This window comes from Chiroxiphia lanceolata, chromosome 25 (genome assembly GCF_009829145.1).
Source record: "Chiroxiphia lanceolata isolate bChiLan1 chromosome 25, bChiLan1.pri, whole genome shotgun sequence".
Lineage (NCBI taxonomy): Eukaryota > Metazoa > Chordata > Aves > Passeriformes > Pipridae > Chiroxiphia > Chiroxiphia lanceolata.
In genome coordinates, this window is record NC_045661.1 from 6,438,461 (window position 1) to 6,454,980 (window position 16,520).

The 16,520-nt window shown below is 50.3% G+C and overlaps 1 protein-coding gene across 5 annotated transcripts in view; it reads right to left on the minus strand.

Moving 5' to 3' along the window:
- The window catches only part of IGFN1 (immunoglobulin like and fibronectin type III domain containing 1), a 35,221-nt gene that overhangs the window by 2,692 nt on the left and 16,009 nt on the right, over positions 1–16,520 (minus strand). Inside the window, exons 12-25 of one of the 5 annotated variants that reach the window (XM_032710518.1) lie at positions 14,584–15,660; positions 14,431–14,499; positions 13,771–14,364; positions 13,663–13,710; positions 11,494–12,414; positions 10,147–10,271; positions 9,065–9,206; positions 8,264–8,560; positions 7,371–7,670; positions 6,358–6,531; positions 4,874–5,002; positions 4,120–4,422; positions 2,315–2,403; positions 1,014–1,209 (exon numbers count right to left, since the gene is read on the minus strand). In XM_032710518.1, the coding sequence (XP_032566409.1) occupies positions 1,014–1,209; positions 2,315–2,403; positions 4,120–4,422; positions 4,874–5,002; positions 6,358–6,531; positions 7,371–7,670; positions 8,264–8,560; positions 9,065–9,206; positions 10,147–10,271; positions 11,494–12,414; positions 13,663–13,710; positions 13,771–14,364; positions 14,431–14,499; positions 14,584–15,660 (4,464 nt within the window). Of the gene's footprint in view, positions 1–1,013; positions 1,210–2,314; positions 2,404–4,119; positions 4,423–4,873; positions 5,003–6,357; positions 6,532–7,370; positions 7,671–8,263; positions 8,561–9,064; positions 9,207–10,146; positions 10,272–11,493; positions 12,415–13,662; positions 13,743–13,770; positions 14,500–14,555; positions 15,661–16,520 lie in introns of all 5 variants that reach the window. The other 4 variants (XM_032710519.1, XM_032710517.1, XM_032710516.1 and 1 more) reach the window with 4 other exon arrangements.

Genomic DNA, 16,520 nt, shown 5'->3' on the forward strand with positions numbered 1-16,520 from the left:
TGTCCCACAGCCTGTGCTGACCCCCCTCAGGCTCTTCCAGAGAGCAGGAACTGCTCCTGGGGTTTGCAGTGTCTGTGTTTGGGACCTGGGCCGGCCCTTTCCAGCAGAGTCACTCTGGAAGTAGAGTTTTAGTCAGTGGATTGCTCTGTCCTGCAGACCAGTGATATCATGAAGTGTCCAGACTGAATCCCAAGGAAAGTTGTTCCCCAGTTCTCCCTGTGCCTGAACGGCCAAACTGCACCACAGCTCACCCTGTCCAACTCAGCTTGGTGCCTTGCTGCCTGTTCCCAGTAAATCAAGGAATCCGAGACTGGTTTGGGTTGAAGGGACCTTAAAACTCATCTCATTCCACCCCTGCCATGGGCAGGGACACCTTCTGCTATCCCACGTTGCTCCAACCTGGCCTTGGACACTTCCAGGGGTGGGGCAGCCACAGCTTCTCTGGGCAATCTGTGCCAGGGCCTCGACACCCTCACAGAGAGGAATTCCTTCCCAATATCCCATCTATCCCTGCCCTCTGTCAACATGAAGCCATTCCCTGTGTCCTGTCCCTCCATCCCTTGTCCCCAGTCCCTCTCCAGCTCTCCTGGAGCCCCTTTAGGCCCTGCCAGGGGCTCCAAGGTCTCTCTGGAGCCTTCTCTTCTCCAGGGGAACATTCCCAGCTCTCCCAGCCTGGCTCCAGAGCAGAGGGGCTCCAGCCCTGGGAGCATTCCTGTGGCCTCCTCTGGACTCTCTCCAGCAGCTCCACATCCTCCTGCTGTTGTTCCCAGGGCTGGAGGCAGCTCTGCAGGGGGGTCTCACCTGAGGGGGCAGAGGGGCAGATCCCCCCTCCCCTGCTGCCCACCATCCCTGTGGGACCAGCTCAGGGCACGGGGGGGTTCTGGGCTGGGTCATGTCCAACCTCTCCCCCACCAACACCCCAGGTCCTTCCCCTCGGGGCTGCTCCCAGTCCCTTCCCCCCCAGCCTGGACTGACACTGGGAGTGCCTGGTGCCCACGGGTGGCAGGAGTTACCTGTGATTTGCACCTGGAAGCTGAAGGTCTCCCTCTTGCCCAGCCCGTTGAGCAGCTCCACGCTGTAGCAGCCGCTGTCCCCGAGCTCGGCCGTCCCGATCAGCAGCCGGGTGGATCCATCCTGGGTTTTTATGGCAGCCCGGTCGGGGAGGGGGAGCCCATCCTTCAACCAGAGCACCGCCGGCTCGGGAGAGCCCTGGAAAGAACAGCACGAGTCACAGCCCACCTGCTTCACCTCCAGATCCTGTCTGTACATCCGTGGTTTCATTTTCTCGTCCCAAATATGTTCCTGCACCACACAGTAAAGTCACGTCCAGGAAAACGGACCCGAGATGGATCCAAGAGCCTTGATGTGCTCCTTTGGAACTGTTTTCTTTCTCAGTGTCTTTAAAGATGTTTTTGCAGCAAAGAGTTCAGAACTATGTCAGCCAAAGTATTCTGCATCAAGAACAGATGCCATCAGTAATTAATACTTTCTACTTTTTAAAAAAAAAGATCTGTTGGGTTTGGAAAGAAAAAACATCCTCAAAGCCTTTATTTCCCTTGTACCATCTTTGGTCTCAGTTGTCGCAGAGATCAGTAGAAAGGTCAACATATATCATATATATGTATTATATTATATAATACTATATAATACTATATAATTTTTATATATAATATATAATAAATATATAATATTATACAATGTAAATATTTTAATATATAATATATAATATATTTATATATTTACTATATAACATTAATATATAATATAATAACAATATATTAATTAAAATTAACATATAATATATTAATTAAAATTAATATATAATATAATATTAATATATAGTATAATATATAATATATATTGTTTATTTAATATTTATATTTAATAATACTATTTATTCCCATATAATTATATATAGTAGTAAAATTTATTTAATCTGTTATAATACATAAATATAATATTTAATATAAATGTTAACTAGAAATATCTAATATAAAAATTAATGATTTTTAGAGTCTGGCAGAGCAGCAGCAGATGCTGACAGCGTTGCTGAGGTTGGATGGACAGCTCTGGGCCTTGTTTGCAGAGGTTAGTGACTGCCCACAGCCTCGTAAAACACCGATGCCAACAAGCGACAGCTGAATTTCTGCCGCTGTTTTCCTCGCCCAGAAAGCACCCCCAGCACAGGCAGCCAAAGGATTTGCCCGGTGTCTCATAAACTGAATTCCATGGCAAGAAAACAGTGGCTCAGTTTTCATGTCTGACTCCCAGCACAGGAACAGGCAGGGAATTCCACAATCCATGGAACACGTACCTCGAAGGGAATATTCACCCGCAGGGGGTTTCCTGCTCTCACCACCAGGAGGTTTTTCACCGTGTCGTCGATCAGTAACCTGGGGGGAACTGGTAAACACGGGGGTTACACTCAATAGTTGGACATTTACACCTTTCAAATTCTGTTGCTATTTATTTATCGCTGTGGGCAAAGGAGGGGAAGTGACATAAAAATACATTCACAGCAATCTCTGTGTTCTTGTGATGTCTCAATCCTGGAGAAATTGGCCCTATGACACACTTTACCCCATCACAGGGATGATCCTTGGTGTTTAAATGGTGTCTGGAGACAAGGAGATTCCGAGGGACACTTACAAATTACACATTCAATACAGAGCACAGAAAACTCCCAGGAGACCAGCCAGAGTTTATTTCAAATAATATTATTTTAGTATTCAAAATATGTATTTTTTTAACCAATATAATATACTATTGTATTTAGTATTTTTCTTTAAATGCCAAATATAATAGTGTTAAATTATAGTTAGTGTTTCCACAACAAAACTGAAAAGCCTGCTTCCCAGATGGACTTATTTTACCTATTTACTGATTGATTATAAAAGGAGTCTCCAGGCATAGCCCAAAAGTAGACAATTTCCCTTAGGCCCCAAGTTAAGGAAGATGAATCCCTCACAGAATTATCTCTTACTTCTGTAATTCTGCAACATTCCCAAGCAGCAGGGAAAAAAAAGCAGAGCTACAGATTGTAAATCAAGATGGAAAAGTGGAAATGGTAAAAAACTTTCAAACTAGGCAATTAAAAAGTAAAATAAAGCATCCAAAAACCAATCTAAAAATTGGGATTTAAGGGAATGAAATAAAATGCTTAGTTCCACAAGACTGTGTGAAAAGAGACTGAAAACTCTATTTTCCCTCAAAAGAGGTGGGTAGGGATAAGGGAATGTGGGGTTTCTGTTTGGTGACTGTGGTAAGGCTCTGCAAATATAAATATAAAAATATAAAAATATAAATCCAAAGAGAAGAGAGAGTTTTGGGGGTTCTTTTGTCCTAATGGGTCTCCAACATGAGCCGAACGCTGTGCTCTGCACATCTGACATCGGGTCAATATTCAGAATTTCCTGGTGACGGGACCAGGTAAGAGCAGAGTGCAGGGGAGACACGGAGTGCTCATCATCCTCCTGTCAGTCTGGGATGGGAAGGAAGCTCATCCCCGTGTCCCACAGCCCTCTGTGCAGCCTGGACCTGGCTCCCCACCAAGTCCCCAAAGATCCACATCGAAATCCCCCCCCTTACCTGAAGGAAAGGGAAGAGGGGAAAAGGAACCAAAAGACCCGAAATAAACTGAGCTAAAGCAGTATATATATACATACATATTTAAACTTATATACAATTGCAAAAAAACCCATTTACATATAAGAAAGAGAAAACCCCACCACCCCAAAACCCAAACGGAAAAACCGATATACGCAGATGTACACAGCTAGTAGAGAGCTAGCAAAGGAATCTTCATACTTCCCTTAGGAAAGCAGAACTGCACCACCAGCCCTCCCCTCCCGGGTTGGGATGCAGTAACCCCCTCCCAGGGCCCACAGCAAACCCCGGGAGCTCAGCGGGGCTGCCCCTCCTCTGCAACCCCAACGAAGAGCTCTGACCTCGGACTATCTTCCTTCCCTCTTGTAGTAACACTTCTGCTTATGTACAGAAATAGAATGGAATACTAGGATATAGCCACCTTCCCAGTTTCGAGCTGGTTGTCAGGAAGGCCCGGACCAAACCATCAACCCTGGCTGCTCCCGTTCCCCCTGGAAGGAGCCCCCGACTCACCCGCCGGGGCCGCGGCCTCCGCGATGGCCTCGAGCTCCGCGGCCTCCCCGGGGCCGCTGTCGTTGAGGGCCCTCACACGCAGAAAATACTTCTCCTTGGGCTGCAGGCCCTTGATGGTGCCCGTGGTGGCCTCTGCAGGGAGGGTGAGGCACTTGGTCCAGCTGGAGCTGTGGGAAGGCCTCATTTCCACCTCGTAGCCCTTCACTTCATTCCCATCCTTGACCTCAGGCCTGTTCCATGTCAGGGTGACGCTGGTGCTGTCACAGCTGCTCACTCTGAGCTCCTGCACTTGGCCTGGGGATTCTGGAGAGAGAAATTTTGTTGAAAGTATTTTTTTCTAGGATTTCTGTTCCGTCTTTTCAGTCACTTCCTGAGATTCCCCGGTGTTCTTGGAGAGCACTGGATATCCACCCTGCTGTTGTGCTCACACCTCGTCCCGGTTCTTGAAAGGTGGATCTTTGCTCCTGCCAGCCCTGCAGGACAACCCACAACACCCCCAACATGGCCTGCAGCCCATCTCGAGTCCTTCACACTGCACAAACCCCACACAGAGAGTCTGCCACACCTTCCCTTGAACATCCCACGGGAAATCCTTCTGCTCCTTCCTCGAGCTGATTCTCAACCCTGAAACATTCCCCAGCTATTTGATCTTTGTCTTCACACACTTTTACAGAGCATTTCAGAAGGTCTGCTCTCCACTGACATCCCCAGTGTGTGTTCAGCTACCCCAGAAGCAGAAGGACAGAGCACTCACTCGTGGGGTCCCGGGCAAAGACGGGCGGGGAGGGGTCGCTGGCATCTCCTGTGCCAGCAGCATTGACAGCTGCCACCCGGAACTCGTACTGCACACCCTTCTTGAGGTTGGTCACCTTCAGCTTCTTGTCTGCAGGAAGGAAAAGAGTGTGTTGGCTTGGCTGAGCTGCCCCCCAGCAGGAAAGGAGAGACAATGATGCTGGACCTCACTCCGGGTAGAATTATGGACTGAATCATTCTCAGGAGCTGTAAATGCTGTCATTGACTCCCCTGCCCTTCCCTATCCAAGTGCGTGTGTACTTCTGGGATGTGCTCATTCAAAATCAAACAGTACTTGAATCACAGAATCATTTAGGGTGGAAAAGACCTCTGAGATCATCGAGTCCACCCTGTGCCCGATGCCCCCCTTGTCCCCCAGCCCAGAGCACTGAGGGCCATGGCCAGTCCTTCCTTGGACACCTCCAGGGGTGGGGACTCCAAACCTCCCTGGGCAGCCCCTGCCAAGGCCTGACCACCCTTTCCAGGAAGAAATTCCTCCTGATGTCCAACCTGACCCTCCCCTGGCACAGCTGGAGGCCGCTCCCTCTCCTCCTGTCCCTTGTTCCCTGGGAGCAGAGCCCGACCTCCCCCCAGCTCCCTGAGTTCTCCTGCTGCTCCAGACCCTTTCCAGCTCCCTCAGGGGTTCTCCAGTCCCTTCCCCAGCTCCCTCAGTTCTCCTGCTGCTCCAGCCCTTTCCCCAGCTCTGTTCTCTTCCCAGGACACGCTCCAGCCCCTCCATGTCTCTCTTGAATTAGGTGGTGCAGAACTGGGCCCAGCACTCAGGGCGCAGCCTCAGCAGTGCTGTTGAGAGTTATTAAGTTAGGGATACAGGATGCATCCTGCTTTTCCTCAGGAGATGATCCTAAACCCTTCTATACCTGAGAAGTCCTAACTTGCCCCTAATAGAAGATGCTGCTATAGTCAAAGCACACTCTGGAGCTCAGACACATCACTTGGGTTTCTTTCTATTGCTTGCATTTATAAAGTCCTATCTGTAGGACTAAGGACAATAGTTCTGCATGTGAAGTGAAGGCTTTAATTCCAGAAACTGGAGACATCAGAGGAGCTACGTCCCAGGATGCAGCATGAACTTCTCTGTGCTCTTCTCCAGGTCCTTCCACACAACCTAGAAAAGACCCTAATCCTGCCCCCAGGCTCAGCTGGGTTTAAACCAAGAGCTGGTTTTGCTGTGGCACAGCCAGGAAACCTCAGCTGGGAGAAAAATGGAGTTGAGAAAAAACTCCAGAACACACCAGAGCCGAGAAAAATAGAAGGTAAAATTTCAGACAGGCTAAAATGGCTGTGAGGGGGTGAGTCAGAAGCTCAAGAATTGCAGAGGAAAAACACGCGTGTGAAAAGGTGTGAGATCTCAAGCCATTCCTGAACCCAATTGAACTTTTTGCCTTGTCAGGTCTTCCAGATTGTTCCAGGATTTGGGATACCCACCTTTCACAGGCCCACTGGTGACTGGTAGCCAGGTCATGGTGCCCTTCTTGCGTTTCTGAACGATGTATCCCACGATCTGGGAAGTGCCAGTTTTACGAGGTGCTTTCCAGGATATTGTGACGGTGTCCCTGCTGGCACTGACGATCTCAGGGGGATCTGGGGCACCAGGGGAAGCTGGAAAGACATCAGGGTTCCATTATTAGCAGATGTATTTTTATTGCAAGATAAAACAGTGTTCTGTGTCATTTCTTCTTCCACTTTCCCCAAGGTATTCCCATGGATGTGCTTTGAAAACCTGGATCCAGCATGGACCTTGTTCCTGAGTTTTGATTTCACAAAAGACCTGCTGTCAGCAGGACTGACAATTCCACTGTCAGCCAATGGAGTGAAGTGTGTCCTTCTTACGTGGTAAGAACAGTCAGCATCAGTCTTGCTTTTAGTGACAGAAACTGGGACCAGAATGGATTTTTTAACCCTCTGCTAAAGCTTTCAAAATACATAGTCAGTGTAGAAAGAACCAGAATATAGCATTGCTCTCTCTAGTACTGCATTGGTGCTCATGGCTAACCTGTTCTAGTATTTGAACTCACTGAAGGACAAAGAATATATTCAGTTGTTTGGAAACCAGGAGGATGGAGTGGTCATGCTACAAATGCTGCACCTACGGAGACACTGCTTTGCCCAGGAAGCTGAGAAAAGGCCTCACACGTTCCCTTTGTAGCCACACTGGGAAAAATTCCTTTGATCCTGATGCGTTTTGCATTTCCCCTCTGGGACTGGTTTTCCAATTCAGGATGGAGCATTGCCAAGAAGGTAACTCCTCCTCAGCACCACCAGAGCCTACAACAAACTGCTGCTCTTGCTGTGCAGCCTCCACAGGTTTGTGTGAAGACCTCACAGCAACCATTGGAGTTTAGATCTGTAGCAACACCCAAAATGCAGTGAGTGTTCTCTGATGTCAGCTTTGACAATGGACTTCCCAACCTGAACTGTGAATTATGAGTTCTCCTCACCTTTGCCAGCTGCCTTCACTTCGCCCGACTCCAGCGCGTCGCTCGTCCCCTCCACGTTCACGGCCCTCACCCTGAAGTAGTAGCTCGTGTCTTCTTCCACCTTGTTGGTGGTGAAGGTGGTGCAGCTCCTGGAGGTGTCTCCCAAGGTCTCCCAGTCGTTCTTGCCCGCTTGCTGCCTCTCCACAAGGTACCTCTGCACTGGTTTGCCCCCATCATCCTTTGGGGGCTGCCACTGGATGGTGATGGCATTGGCAGAGCTCTCCACGATTTTGATGGGTCCTGCTGGTGGCTGTGGCTTGTCTGGAAAGATGGACAGAGGGATGATGAGTTGGCTCCAGACCCAGATGTGCTCCTGGGTTTGGAGCACATACACTGGCTCTTGCTCACCAGCTGTGAGACTGTTCCTGATGGCACAGCTGCAGAATGAGGGCTGGGCACTGAAATTGCCTCTTCCAAATATCCACTCTTCTAACTTTGATGGAAAAGGGGAACCAGGCCCTTGCTCTCCCTGTTCCCATAAGCACTGCACCAAGTCAGCTTGATAACACAGGAAGAATGTCATTTCTGGTCTCCCAAGAGGGCCCAGACATTGATGGTAGGGTTGAATTTGGCCTTGAGACCCCGTTTCAGATTTGCATGTTGAGCACAGTCCCATCTCCCACAGTCTCCCAGCATTCCAAACTCAGTTGCTGAGGCTGGGAAAAACCAAACCAGACTTGTGCCACCTTGTACTAAAGGGCAAGAAGCACGTCAGCAATCTTTCCTTGTACCCTGATTTAGTGGCAAAATACAGTCTTGTTCCTCTTGGAACACCCTGCAGCTCCAAATAAGATTGTCACCAGTGTCAATGGGTTCCCTGCCTGAGCTCAGCAGTGGATTTATGGGGCTCTTACCTATGACCATGAGCTTTAAGTTGATCTCCAGGACCCCGCTGTCGTTCTTCAGTCTGACCTTGTAATCCCCACAGTCCCTCCTGTCGCAGCTGGGGATGGACAGCGTGGTGTGGGTGTCTGTTTTATCCACACGGATCCTGGTGTCATCTGCCAGCTCCATCTTGTCCTTGAGCCACGTGGCCCTGACGGGCAGACGGCCCTCGAAGGGGATCCTGAGCTTCACCGCCTGCCCAGCCTTGGCCACCATGGGGACATTGCTCAGGTTCTTGAGGAGAACTTTGTCAACCTGTGGAGGGTCTGACCAGGTGATACAAAAAGTCATTAAAACCCACAATTCAGAGAGGACAAGGCTTGGAGGGAAGGGCTCCCCTCGGGACGCTGCCAGGAACTCTGAGGATCTCACAACACTTGGACCTTCATTGGTTTTGTGCTCGGGGATTCACAAACTTGTACTTTGCTACGGGATAATTATCACGAGGTTTTGTGGTGTCACAAAAACCTTCCACTGGAGAAGGTTTCTCTTTAGCAACACACTAAACACAAAGAATGAAGAACTGCTCTGATAAAGTGTTCTGTGCACCCCAAAATCTCTGAGTTACCAACAGGATCTATGTGGGAAGGCTCCCTAGTTAAATTTGTGTATACAAAATGCACCAACCTGCACAAAAACCATCTCTCAGTTATCTTGGGATTCTTATAACAAAGTTATCTCCATAACCAACTACTGGTCTCTGATAAAACATATTACATTTAAAGCCCATCAAAGCTCACGTCCTGCATTGGTGGTTTGAACAGACTCACCTTCAACAAAAATTGAAGCCTCAGTTTTCACATCTCCGCCTTCAAACCTGTATTTCCCAGCATGAATGTCTTCGGCTTTGTTAATAATTAGTTTGTGGACTAGACCTTTCTTTTCAAACACGACTCCTTGCATGCTTGTCAACTACAAGGTAAGGGACAGAGACCCATGCTTTGAGAAAAAAAGGGGAAAAAACAATCCCAACTGAAACTGAGATAAGCATTATCAACATACTCCCCACAAAGACTTGGTTTTTTTCAAAGATCAATTAAAAAAATGTTAGTTCAACTCCAAGTTCTCTCTTTCTGTTCTTAATGACAAAACTTTTGATCAGTGCTTGAGTCTGACACCTCAGAAGTCCTACAATATCATCTGGATCCCACAGCTGGAATCACTCTTCAGCGTTCTTTAGGAACACAGAATAAAGGATATAGAATATATCTACAGGATATGGATATGTGGTGGTGGTGATGGGTTCAAGGTTGAAGCTGATGGTCTTAGAGATCTTTTCCAACCTAAACAACCCTATAATTCTGTATGATGTCTGTGCTTGACCTCAAGCACTAATTTGAATGAACACTCTCCACGATATCCCCGCCTGAAAGATCCTTTGAGGATTCTTCCCTTGCTTTTGGCATTTTTCTCTCATTCACCAAGGAAAAGAAGAAGGGTTGCATTGCAAGCAAGTGACCACATCATCTCCATCCTTGAAAAAGAATGGAAAATACAAAGCTGGCTGTTGTCAGCAAGAATGGGAATGTCTGGTAGCAGGAAGGGGGGGAAATCTTCCTGGGTTTCTATCAGGAAGCAGATGCCCCATCCCTGTAAGTGTTGGACGGGGCTGGGAGCAGCCTGGGCTAGTGGGAGTCCCTGCCCTTGGCAGGGGGTGGGAACAAGATGGTCTTTGAGGTCCCTTCCAACCCAAACCGTCCTGGGATTCTGTGAGTCTGTGTATCCTTCCAGGGCCCCGCTCTGGCTGCAGCAGAGGGCAGAGGGAAGGACACCTTGGCACGGCACTTAGGGAGTGAAGGCAGAGAGCAGAGCATTGCTGACCAAAGGAAACAACGAGGGGAAGGACACCCACCTTCAGCCCGTCTTTAAACCAGGTTCCTGTCACGTCATCCTTGCTGACGGTGCAGGAGAGCTCGGCTGGTTCCCCCTTCACCACCCGCACCGTGGCCAGCTGCTTGTTGAGGTAACACCGGGGGACTGAGCAGCCAGGGGGGAAAATGGGGAGAACATGGACATGGATATGCATGGGAAGAGAAAAGAGAGCTTTTTAGAACATGTATCCTGTGGCCATGACAGGCTTTTGTGCCCCACACTGTGACCACCTGGGTACCCTCAGAAGGGATGTGCCAGCCTGGTCTGTTCATGGTACAGTCCCACCATCAACCCCTGAGCAACGGAGTCATCACAAATCACACTGTCCAGCTATGGATTTGCTGCTTTATGTCTGTGCTGATTGTCTTGGCTCCCTCTACAGCCAGAGGGGAAAAACAGGCTGTTCCAGGGTGTGGATATCCTGCTTCATCATCCTCTTCCTCTGCACTGACCAGACACGGGGCTGCCTGACCACGTTCCCCCAAAACAGCCCCGGGAATATTGTTCTCCACCCCCATATTCCTCTTTCCTTTCCCAAGTTCTTCTCCATTAACAACCTCAGCCCCTCTCTAATAAACAACCCTTGAACTCCAATTTTGTTTTACTTCCTTATTTATATTTTATTTGCCTTGATAGTTCCTAACTTGTCAGCAATCCCATTAGGTGAATATTCCCCTTTGGTTATACATTTGAAATTCCTCATTTTTACAATTTTCACATCATCATCTTGCTAGTGGAGCCACAGGTCTTACTCAAACAGCTGCAAACACATTACTCCCCTTTTGTTATATCAGCACCTTATTATTTCTGATGTTACAAGACAAAAGAGCTCTTTACATTATATAATCCAGTATAAGCAGGCACTTTACATTAGGCCTGATCAAATAGAGCCAAATAGAAGCAAAGAATTATTCCCAGAACTTGGAAAACCACAGTTCTTTGCACTAGATGTTAGAAAAAATAAGTTTTAAATTAGCAACAAGTTTTAAATTACAACAATATCAAAGAAACACGATGATATTCCTTGAAACTTTATGGGAATCGGTCGGTTCCACGTGGATGTGAAATGTATTTGAATGAACAGATGTGACCCGATTTAGACCATTTAAGCAAAGATCATTTAAATATTGAAGGCAATTTGATCAGAGCAAGTTGTGTAAGATAAACAGCAAATCAGTGGGAGAATTAGGAAGGGATCACAACCAAATTTCTACACAGAGCTCTGTTTGTCTGACCCATAAAATTCCATTTCTTTGCAGGATCAGGAATGTGAGTGTCCAAATGCAAAGCCCAGGAGTCACCAACGAGCCACTGCACCACCACGTACCTTTGAGATCATCCAGGCAGGACCGTCTCTTCTGGGCTGTACTTTCCGTGTTGGTCGGGAGATCCTTTGCTTTAACTTCCACGTCAGGTTCCTCGTTTCTCTGGCTTGCTGGGGCAAGCCCACCAAAAAGAGCTGACATCTGGTCATGACTGGGTGGACCTTGACCGAAACCACCTGAACTGCTCCCATCAACAGGTCTGTTCCAGGATTTGCTCCCTGCCCCTCCAAAGGCGGAATCTTTGCCATAAAGGGAGCCCAACTGTCCTAAATCTCTGAGCTCACCCCAGACATCTCCTTGACCTGACAGTGACCCTCTGTCACCAACCGAACCTTGGTTCCCCGATCCTCTGGCATCATTGACAATGCCCTTTCCATATTCACCACCTGGTCCACCACCACCTCCCATACCTTCTTTACCAAGGAATGAATCCCTTCCATCCCCTCCCAACCTCCCACCAGCTCCTGCACCAGCCCAGGCTCCAGCTGATCCCACGTCCTTGCCATAGGGAGACCCAGTGTCCCACGCTGCAGAGCCACCCACACCCCCCCCTTCCATGGAAAAGTTCTCTCCTCCTGCTCCCCCTGGATATCCCGGAGCTGTGCCCAGCCCACCATCCCTGCCACGCTGGGATCCCATCACTCCCTCACCTCCAAAGGGAGAAGGAGCAGCTCCTGCCACAGCCCCAGCTGGGAGACCATCCATTCCATAGGGAGACACAACCCCTGCACCACCAGCAACACCAACACCAGCTCCAGCTGGGACACCATCCTTTCCATAGGGAGATACAACACCAGCTCCAGCTGGGACACCATCCTTTCCATAGGGAGACACAACACCAGCCCCAGCTGGGACACCATCCTTTCCATAAGGAGACACAACCCCTGCACCACCAGCAACACCAACACCAGCTCCAGCTGGGAGACCATCCTTTCCATTGGGAGACACAACTCCTCCAGCACCACCAGCACCACCAACACCAGCCCCAGCTGGGAGACCATCCTTTCCGAAGGGAGACTCAACTCCCCCTGCACCAGCACCACCACCAACACCAGCTCCAGCTGGGACACCATCCTTTCCAAAGGGAGACCCAACTCCCCCTGCACCAGCAGCACCAGCCCCACCAGCCCCAGCTGGGACACCATCCATTCCATAGGGAGACACGACTCCTGCACCACCAGCACCACCAACACCAGCTCCAGCTGGGACTCCATCCATTCCATAGGGAGACACGACTCCTGCAGCACCAGCACCACCAACACCAGCTCCAGCTGGGACTCCATCCATTCCATAGGGAGACACGACTCCTGCAGCACCAGCACCACCAACACCAGCTCCAGCTGGGACTCCATCCATTCCATAGGGAGACACGACTCCTGCAGCACCAGCACCACCAACACCAGCTCCAGCTGGGACTCCATCCATTCCATAGGGAGACACGACTCCTGCAGCACCAGCACCACCAACACCAGCTCCAGCTGGGACTCCATCCATTCCATAGGGAGACACGACTCCTGCAGCACCAGCACCACCACCAACACCAGCTCCAGCTGGGACTCCATCCATTCCATAGGGAGACACGACTCCTGCAGCACCAGCACCACCACCAACACCAGCTCCAGCTGCGAGACCACTCTTTCCACAGAGAGCCCCAACTCCCCCTGCACCACCAGCACCACCAACCCCTGCTCCAGCTAGGACACCATCCTTTCCATAGAGAGCCCCAAGCCCCCCTCCACCAGCTACACCAACCCCACTAGCACCACCAGCCCCAGCTGGAAGACCATCTATTCCATAGGGAGAACCAACTCCCCCTGCACCAGCACCACCAGCCCCACCAGCCCCAGCCCCAGCTGGAAGACCATCCTTTCCATAGGGAGACCCAAATGCCCCTACACCAGCACCACCAACACCAGCACCACCAACACCAGCACCACCAACACCAGCACCAACTGGAAGACCATCCTTTCCAAAGGGAGCTGCAATTCCCCCTGCACCAGCACCACCAGCACCACCAGCTCCAGCTGGGAGACCATCCTTTCCATATGGAGATCCAACTCCCCCCGCACCAGCAGCACCTGCTCCAGCTGGGAAACCATCAATTCCATATGGAGCTCCAACACCTCCCACACCACCACCTGGAGCTCCACCAATGCTTGGTCCAGCCAGGACACCATCCTTTCCATAGGGAGCCCCAATTCCCCCTGCACCAGCTACACCAGCACCACCAGTACCAGCCCCACTAGGGACAGCCCCAAATCCCCCTGCACCAGCAGCACCAGCAGCACCAAAACCTGCTCCAGCTGGGAGACCATCCTTTCCATAGGGAGCCCCAAATCCCCCTGCACCAGCTACACCACCAACCCCTGCTCCCACTGGGAGACCATCCTTTCCATAGGGAGTCCCACCTCCCCCTACACCAGCAGCACCTGCTCCAGCTGGGAAACCATCCATTCCATAAGGAGACCCAACACCTCCAAAGCCACCACCTGCAGCTCCACCAGTGCCTGCACCAGCAGGGAGGCCATCTTTTCCATATGGATACCCAAATACCCCTGCACCAGCACCACCAGCACCACCAACACCAGCTCCAGCTGGAAGACCATCCTTTCCATAGGGAGAACCAACTCTCCCTGCCCCAGCTACACCAGCAGCACCAACACCTGCTCCAACTGGGAGACCATCCTTCCCATACAAAGATCCAACACCTCCAAAGCCACCACCCTCAGCTCCACCAACACCTGGTCCAGCAGGGATGCCATCTTTTCCATATGGATACCCAAGTGGTTCTGCACCAGCACCACCAGTACCACCAGCCCCAGCCCCACCTGGGAGACCATCCTTTCCATAAGGAGCCCCAAATCCCCCTGCACCAGCTACACCACCAACCCCAGCCAGGACACCATCCTTTCCATAGGGAGCCCCAAATCCCCCTCCACCAGCACCACCGACCCCAGCTCCAGCAGGGATGCCATCCTTTCCATAGGGAGCCCCAAATCCCCCTGCACCAGCACCTCCAACACCAGCACCACCAACCCCAGACCCAGCTGGGACACCATCTTTCCCATAGAGAGCCCCAAATCCCCCTGCACCTGAACCACCAGCACCACCAGCCCCTGCTCCAAGTGGCCGACCATCTGGACCATAGAAAGCCTCCATTTCTCCTACAGAACTGCCACCTGCACCAGGTAGAGCCCCATCTCCACTGGGAAGGCCACCTGGGCCATACAGCGAGCCAGACCTGCCCCCCTGACCCAACTGAGCACTGGCATGAGGTGCCAGGCCGTCCTTGCCATAGGGAGCCCCTGTTTGTCCCTGTCTGTTTATCCCTGCTCCGTTCATGTCACCCACAGTCAGATCACCACCCTTGCCATGGTGGGACCCCATTCCTCCTGCAGCCCCTGCAGCACTCCCCCACGCTGCAGCCCCTGGGCCAGCCCTGCTGAACAGATCCCCCATACCATCTCCCACCCTGGCTGAACCAGGACCGAGCCTGTCTGCCACAGAACTTCCATCAGTGGCACCAAACCTCCCAACACCCCCAAAGCCAGCTCTGGAGCTGGGATCACCTAAATTCCCATCCTTGTCATCCTGAGAGCCCAAACCTTCTCCACCATCCATGTCCATGTAACCAGCACCCAGCACACCCTCTCCTCTGCCAGCCACAGAATCCCGTCCCCCTGCTCCTCCTGCTCCATCCCCAGGACCTTCCCTGCCTGGCACAGAGTCCTTGTCGTGCACAGGCCTCAATCCACCTTTGCCTCCTAAGCCTTTTAATCCAAAGATGCTGCCATCATTTGTCACTGAGTCTCCATCTAGATCTGCTCCAGAAAACTGCCCAGGCCCCATCCCTCCGTTTATGTGGGTTTTGCGGAGCCCCTCTTTTCCCAAAAATACGTGGCTTCCATCATCAGTATCCATGGAGTGGCCTTGGCTGCTGCCTTGGCCGCTGCCTTGGCCTCTGTCCTGGCTGCTGCCCTGACCCTTCCGGTACCAGCCCTTTTTTTCCATGCTGGTGTCCATGGCATGACCTTCATCCCCGGCACGTTCCTGGCGCCGAAGTTTCCTCGCCCTTTCATTGTCTGCCATCGTTTCCTTCAGCCACTCAGATGTCTCCCTTTCGATTTTTTCAATTCCTTCCTCATCCTGCCTCTTCTTCCCTTTGGCATCTGCGTTGAAGTTGCATTGTTTGATTGGAGCAGACAGAATTTACAGAAAAAGGGAGGGGGGACAAAGAACAGATGATCAATAGGTCACCTACTGCATTAGTGGCCAAAGAAAATGTGTAAGCAATTTTATAATTTAATTTTAGGATACAGACACATAATACATTTAAATAAATTTAAATTCATTTCAAATCCTGAATTTTTTCAGTGTCACATTCAGACAATGAAAAGTTAATTAGAGACAATTATTTTTATTTAAAACACAACTTTTTTCAGTGGAAACGTGGTTGTTATAACAAACAAACAAACAAGACAAAACTGACAGAAAAACAAATTTCCATCATGACAGGTCTGATTTAGAGGGGCTTAGATTGTATCTGGAACTCATTAGTTCATTTTGCCTTCTCCCTGACCCCATGCTTGCTGTAGTGTGGTCCCAGTGACAGCTTCCTCAAAAACACATGGTGAGATATGGAGCGGTTTTGGATAACAGAGAACATTGTAGCTGTACAGCAATAAGCCAAGAGGATTTGTCAGGATTAATTAAAAAGAGAAAAATTGGTCTCATTTGAAGAGGAAAGGGGGTCTAACCAGGCCTTCATTTTCCCAAATAGAATTTAGAATCACAGAATCACAGAATGGTTTGGGTTGGAAGGGACCTTAAAGCCCATCCAGTTCCACCTCCTGCCACAGGCAGGGACACCTTCCACTATCCCAGGTTGCTCCAACCTGGCCTTGGACACTTCCAGGGATCCAGGAGCAGCCACAGCTTCTCTGGGCAACTGTACCAGGGCCTCCACAACCTCACAGGGAGGAATTCCTTCCCAATATCCCACCTAACCCTGCCCTCTGTCACAATGAAG